The sequence below is a fragment of the Schistosoma mansoni genome (assembly GCF_000237925.1).
Source record: "Schistosoma mansoni, WGS project CABG00000000 data, chromosome 1 unplaced supercontig 0153, strain Puerto Rico, whole genome shotgun sequence".
Classification (NCBI taxonomy): Eukaryota; Metazoa; Platyhelminthes; class Trematoda; order Strigeidida; family Schistosomatidae; genus Schistosoma; species Schistosoma mansoni.
Genome location: NW_017385994.1, coordinates 570,617 through 578,502, shown reverse-complemented (window position 1 = coordinate 578,502; position 7,886 = coordinate 570,617). Strand labels below are relative to the sequence as shown.

The 7,886-nt window shown below is 32.3% G+C and overlaps 1 protein-coding gene across 1 annotated transcript in view; it reads right to left on the bottom strand.

Moving 5' to 3' along the window:
* Smp_175980 (hypothetical protein) overlaps window positions 1-2,080 on the bottom strand; it is a gene marked incomplete at both ends in the record, with an annotated part of 36,772 nt that extends 34,692 nt beyond the window's left edge. Inside the window, 2 exon segments of the mRNA XM_018792884.1 lie at window positions 1,603-1,661; window positions 1,665-2,080. Coding sequence (XP_018644028.1) covers window positions 1,603-1,661; window positions 1,665-2,080 — 475 coding nt within the window.
* Window positions 2,081-7,886: the final 5,806 nt, after the last annotated feature.

Genomic DNA, 7,886 nt, shown 5'->3' with positions numbered 1-7,886 from the left:
ATGGAAAACCTGGAAGCACTGGACAGTCGTTTCGTCCTATTGTGGGACTCCTCAGCAGTGCGCATCCACGATCCCGCCTCGCGAGATTCGAACCCAGGACCTACCAGTCTCGCGCGCGAGCAATTAACTGATAGACCACTGTGTGCGCACTGCTGATGAGTCCCATAATGGGACGAAACGACCGTCCAGTGCTTCCAGGTTTTCGATGGTGGTCTAGCTTCAATTGACTCACGATTTCAACTATATACAAACATTCAAAAAGCTTTGAAAAAACTACTTTTTTGGTGGTACAAATCATTTTGTTATCATTAAAGAGGTTAGGAGTAAAAGACTTAGGCTATCGTAGCATTTAGCTTGTCCACATCCAAGTTTAGGTTCTCATTAACAAACATCAGATAAATAACACAAAATCTTATGTGCTCAAACATTGTTTTACTAGAAGTAATAGACAAGTGTGAAATTTTAGAAGGCTAGATTCAACCACCAATCATGATCATAGTAATAACATAATAAAAATTATGAACTGTATGATGTAACTAGTGAAATGAATATCTAGGAATTTTGGTTATATAAAAATCCATTGGGTATAGACTAGAAAAATCCTCTTCAGTATATAACTGATCCAAGGAATTTTTTAAAGAACAAGTTGGCTTTTTGGGCTGCCACAATTTGTATTTACTAGATTACATACTGTTGTAGAGAATGTTATATTGTCCATACAGAGTTTTACAGAGCTTCCAAACGCATGTCCGATCACTAGATAGTATGGCTATCTGAAAGCGAGTCTTTCTGAGCATCTTTTCATTGTTTATCATCTATTTTCACCAGAATCTTCATTTAATGTCTAACAAACTGTTAGTAATGGAAGATGGATAGGAAATTTGTGGATAGCAAATGATTTAGTGATCCATCATTTTAAACCTGGTCTGTGTTTGAAAGCTATATATTTAATCCCTTACTTTATCACGGCTGTATTACCCCCTCCCCTTCTTAGTTTGTAGGTTGTTTTTAACAAATCTCCATCTCTTGTTTATCTTTTCTGTATTCAAAGCAATTAGTCCCTTTGATAAATTTCGATAATGTAATGAGAAGACGAAGATTATCAGAACTATGTGATATATTAGCGCAATACATTTCGAACAATCTGATCACACATATACTTGTTAAGAACATTTATATATAAAAAATAAAAGGTCAACTAGACTGGAAATAGGGGTAAGAATAGACAAGGATAATAATAAGTGGATATTTATCTTTCATAATCCCTTTTTTGTTTTGTTTTCAATTTTATAGCCCTTTGATTATTATGCAACTACATTCGATAGATCAGATTTTTGTTTAACTTCTGATATCTTTTTTTACTGACAAAACAAAGTTCTTTTTTTATATTAGACAGTTGTGAATAAAATGTTAACAATAGTAAAAGAGACTAGCGTGAAGATTTTCTTTGTTAAGCTGTATCTTATTCCACACCTTTTTTAAAAAATGATTTAGGACTTAAGTCTTTTCACACTATATCAACAAATACATTAAAATATATACTTTCCCATTGATCTTAATAAAATTGATTATTATCTGCATTTATAACACAATGAAACATACCTAGTAGTCCAGGTAAGTGTAGAAACTCCATTATCTCTCCGAACATAAAGCCAAAACCATAGAAAATAAGTATACTCAAAGCTTCACCATGACGACATTCAAGTGCTTTTTCAAATTTACTCCCTGAGGATTGTGTATCATTCTCAGAAGTATTTGAAGACATATCTATTCTTTTCATTACAGAAATTAATCGACATTGTGGAGGTAAAGCGATACTTGCTTTAACAGATATAATACATGCATAAATAGCTAATAGAAATAGTCCATATGTAAATACTCCACTTAAATGAGTATAAATCCATAATAATGGTCTAGATAACCATGAAGGTAATTTTATACGTTTTAAACATGTTCTACATTGATTTTTAAATGTCTCATGACATTTTTTAAATCGATTAGTTTTATCTGTATTATTCTTCTTTTGAAATTCCATACTATCGCTGTCGAATTCTTTACTGAAATTCTTCTCGTAATTCATTTTTGATAAGTTTCCACTTTTTTCATTAGTATTAAATGATTTCAATTGATTTTGTATATTTCCATCAATTAATTGAAAATATTCTTTATTAGAATCTTCATTTATATATTCTTCAGTTTGAGCAATTTGTTTAGTAGACTGAGATTGAAATGAATGTTGATTATTTATAGTTGGATCACAAGGTGAACTACTGACTTCATCAATTGTATCAAGACCTTCACGATGATTCAACAGTGATACTATTTTTAAAAAAAAAAGAATTGAAAAGTTATAGAGATATCTATGTTAATAGAAAAGAAGCTAAAATCTTAGGATCAATATATAAGAAAACCTTATCAGAAACAATATCAAATATCAGATTCTGTTCTTTTCATAAACAGTTACGATACCAGTATTATAAATTTCTTTTAATATTATGCTTTACTAGTGTTTATTATAAAATAACAATTACTCTCTTATTTAGTATAATTAACTTATGATTGTTAACAGACCAACCATATTAAGAAAACATTTAAAATGAAATGTATCATCATATAAGAGGAAGAATGCGTTTGTAAAATCTCGGCGAATGAATTTGAAAGTAAATCCAAAGTTTCACTTGGCTTTTCTCGTCCAGGTTGGCTTTCTATATATAAATCCTTGGAGTAACAAACTGTTCTTTGTTTTAACAGAATAGCCAAAAAATAGATTTTTAAACACATAAATATTGGTACACATAAATATTGGTACAAGGAAGCACCAGATACATATGCGCCACACAAATCTCATTTGGATACTGCCCGAGTGCCTAGACCGAAGTAGGTGGTTTCCTTAGGGGACCATACTCGGGCCCTTTGACCTAAAGGTCTGATCCACAAGGTAGTGGAGCATCGTGAGGAGATGTAGTCCCATGGTAGCCGGTGACCAACGATTGACTCATACGCCATTTGTTCCCTTAGGATACTGGAACCGATGTGCACCATTGGTTTGGAATCAGGGTTTTCCAACTCCCCTAGGTGGACCCTCCGTGTCCACTAACCCGGTTATAGCGCCGGACATTCACTTTTCGTCCTCTCAATTTCGAAAACAACAGTAGTGAGTAGGACTTCCGTGGCAGAGGCTATAAACGCGTGGCCATGTGAGAGCATTTGGAGAGGGAGAGCGGACTCTCCCCACTCTCGGCCGTACCAAGGCATTTCGGGGCTGAAAGTTTAACGCTAATTCTACGAAGAACTTAATTGATTGATGGCAGCTATTGATTTCTTTCAGGATGTCATTTAGTTGGATACTCCTGTAAAATTATAACTATATGTGTCATAAAAATAGATATTTGCTTCCTAAGAAATCAAATTACCAGTAAATTACCAGTTTATATCAACACTCGTTAAAATTTGAACAACTAGTTTACAAGAAGTTGGGAAACAAGAATGAAAAAAACTGCGTCAAAGGTAGTAAGCGTAATGATGAATACGAAGGAGAGGTACCCAGGTAATTAAATGTGAAAGTGAGAGAACATAAACAATATTTGAAATATATTTCTAAATCGTTTACAGACTTGAAAACATTACAGAGTAGACCAGTAATTGCATATTACTTTTTAGAACCGGAACATTAGTGGAAACAAAAAAGATTTTACTTCTTAAAAAGAACGAATAACAACTGAAGCCCTAGATATATGTGGTGAGTTTAAACAATGTGAATAGAAGAGATGAAATATATATAGCTACATCATGGTAATGGTTGATTAACAAATGAAAACGCTATCAACCATAACATGATTCCAATAATAACAAACCATTTAGTCAGTTATTTTGTTTATATTTGCCCTCAAAAACTCCCACTTTAACATTATAATTCAAGATAACATGACCATTATCAATAAATACATACTTCAATGGATTTCATATATACTCTTATGTACTCGTATGTACTTTTAGTATAATAATAATAATAAACAAAACGGTCAATTCTCTTGTAAATTTGAGGTGAGCCTTCATTTGTTTACTAAACTATCACAACAATAGCATACACATACACACTCATTCATATAAGTTATCTGTTAAACGAAGTTCACATAAGGTGACTCATATTCTTAATATCTATTTTTTTAAAAATCAGGATTTGAACAGGGTTAAGCAAGTGTTCGTATAGAATAGTCTGGATATTGTATTTATCATTGATAATCTTAATTTTGACTATTTCTTAGGAGAAGCTCGAATAGATAAGCCAAAAGAAAATTTCAGATAATTTAAATTTTAATCTTTGGGATTATTTCAAATACAAGTTTCACATTTAATATCATTAAAATCCTGATCACAGTAGAAAGTTATTGTTATCTTATAAGATATTAAAGAAAGCTGCAAAGGGCTGTCTTCTGTTTGTCCCTCCCGACTCCCCGGCTGGGGTCTGAGAGATGCTGTAACACAGTGGCTAGAGACGTTATCAGATATAGTTCAGAATAGAAGCCAGTGGTGATCCTGCTGTAACCTTCTTTTACTTTCTTCATAAAAAATGGTTATAACTTCCTTAACTGAAAGAGTTCTTCTGGTTGTACATTTCTGTTTCCCCCACTATTATTCTCAGTATTACACTAACATACACTAATCTGTAGTTGTTATTGTTCTTTGTTTTTCTTTTTTCTTACATGCACCCTAACTTCTTTTTCTCTTCCCATTCTCATTGTTTTTTATGGCCTATATATATTGGGTGCCCCCTTGTACCAATATTTACGTGTTCAAATAAATAAATAAATACAGTAGAAAGATATTTCATCTAAATGTTTACAACTTTTGGTAGTGAATATCAAATAATCAATAATTAATAATGTTTAACCATGTTTAGATTTCATAACAAGTACATTTTCGATGGGCTAAGTTAAAATTCAGTCATTAATACTGTAAACTATTTTTAACTTTCAATCTAAACGTTATAACTAATAATTTTTTTTAAAATTTAGTCTAGAAAAAGTAAAAACAGACAGATACATTTCTGTTCTGACAATAATCTCTTATATTAAATTCACTTGTTATTGTTTTGTTAATGTTTAGGACTGCAAATGATTAGTCTCTTGTTGGTATATGTTCATTCTGTGCGGATCGCCTCGATACTGCCTTAATTCACAAGCATTATAAGCGAAGATGGATAATGGATAACTGCGAAATCCAGGACGTGCATTTCGTTCCATTTGGGACTCGTCGGCTGGATGTACCTACATCTCAGAGTTGACATAGGACTGCCAATCAGAGAGTAGAGAATTATCGATCGAACCAAATGGCACACGGAAACTGTACGAGCAGTCTAGAGTACTTGTCAGTTCTGCTTTCTCCCTATCACAGTCAGTTATGTCCAGAACAGCCTCTGCGGTATGAATCGTTATATTTCAAATATACTGAGTTCATATATCAATCAAACTGACCACATAGTACCATAAAGGGGAAAATAACATTTGTACAAGATTCACCCAAATGTGGCTGTGAATATGGGAGGCAGTAATTAATAGACTAGGGATAACTCAAGAATGGTAAATCGTATAATAATATTCTATAGGTCAAAATAAAGCTTATAATAGAAGGAACATGAATATGAATAGTTTGGTTATTTAGCGATTATACAATAAAAGAAATATATGCACAACCTTAGTTCATAAATAGATCATCATTCATTATCCTTATCAAGGTATAACAATTAATATATAATATTTCATATGAATAACCATTTTAATTTTTTTAAGTATGAAATTCAGTACCACAATGCATTATGACTCCCTTTTACATTAAACTCCCCCCCCTATAAAAATAACCAATTACAAAGTGATAAATATTCAATCTTTACTTTCGATTACTTGTAACTAAGTGTACAAATCATTGTCGATTAAGTATCAATCGAAAATGGACAAAAAAGACTAATATATGAACGAAGAATATTCTTTTCGATAAATTCTCTTCAAGTTCTACAATTATATCATCCAAAATAATAATGCAAATGGTGGCATGTAAATTTAGTATTGTCAAACCAAATAGAATAAAATTGTTAATGTTGATATGACCCATATAGAATGTTAACTTGAATCTGTATATATATGTTAAGTGAAAATTTAAGATCTGTGATCAGAATAAATATGGGTCAGATAGGGTGAGAGAGATATGATAGTGCAATTACAGTTCAACCAATTGTTTAATGAAAGACTAAATTGTGTGGAAAGTTAGTAAGACGTAATAAGGAGGGATCAATGAGAAGTGAATGAATCATGTATAGGGGAGATTAATAATGATGTTTAACCATAACAATAATAATATAAAGATTTGTGAGTAAAAATAACAGACACAATTACATTTGACTACGAAATGTCGTAAGTACGATAATCAAAGATGCTTTAAACGATGTACTTTGTCTTTAACCTGGTCATTTTCTCGGATTATTAATTTGGATAATATAATTGTAGAACCTGAAGAGAATTTATGGAAAAGAATGTTCTTCGTTCATATATTAGTCTTCTAATATGATGGGGATCTCTAAACGATTAAAAATGGATAAGTTTACTATAACCAGAGTTACCCATTAATTTATTTTCATAGTTGAAAGCGTGAGTCAATTAAGGCTAGACCACCTGTTGGGATGACCCTGCATTTTTCTCGCAAGTGACATAACAAGCTCAGGGGTCATCAAGGAGCATTTCAACCAATCAGCGATTAATTAGAAGTTATGTTACTAAAATAACGAAAATGGAAAAGTCACATGTGGAGATCCTGATTAGCTGATTGATACACTGCTACTATGTTTAGCAGTATTCTAGAACTTTCAGTAAAACTCCAGGACTCTTAAATTACTATAAAATCCCTATATTTTCTGTACATAAATGAACCTTGCAGTAAAGTGTTTCTCTGATACTCGGGTCTTCTCTCTGGTCTTCAAGTCGCTGTGTAGTTCTAGTTTGGGGACTACGAAATCAGCTAAGGATCTGAATAAAGCGTTCAACTTACAAGACGTACCACTTACTTACTTACTTACTTACTTTCTTTCTTTCTTACTTACTTACTTACTTACTTACTTACTTACTTACTTACTTACTAGCTTACTTACTGATCACATAGAAGTAGAACTGAATATGTTCAGTTATATATAGATTGACGTTTCTAAAGTTTGTAATAAGAGAAATACAATACATTTCATATAAAGTGAATTGTTGAAAATTGAAAACGATTTCTTGAACCCAACACAAATTGGTAGTTAAACTAGTTATCATTGTACAATTCATTAATTCTTGTATAAAACTCATTGTTCATTACTGTGCTCCATGATCTCTTCACGGACATTTTACTGTTTTGTGAAGAGTGTTCAAGATAGTTGGCAAGATGTGTGGTGGAACTTTTGAAGTCATAAGTAAGCAAATTGAATCTCAAAAAACAACACATATATACTGATAAGCACTTATCAGTAGTAGATTATAAATTCAAAGGTGACTTGCCTTACTATTACACTAGATGATATGAGTTGGAATATATAACGATAGTATCATTTGTTTAAAGACGGAACATAATGTGCTCGACATTATCTAATTAGAAGATATAACACGTGATGTACCATATTTTGAATTAGGTTTGTTTTCTGAGCTGGATGGGTTGGTCGTGGAGTTTCCATCGTCCATCTGAACGACATCATCATCACAAACATCGGGTAGATTTATGTTAGGAATGGTCGTGATATACCGTATTTGTTCGGCCTTAACACAACATGCACTACATTCACCCTCCGGAATCGTTTTCCACTAAAGACTGTCAATTGACGATTCAGTCAGGAATATCAGTCCGATTATTACTTATAATCATCA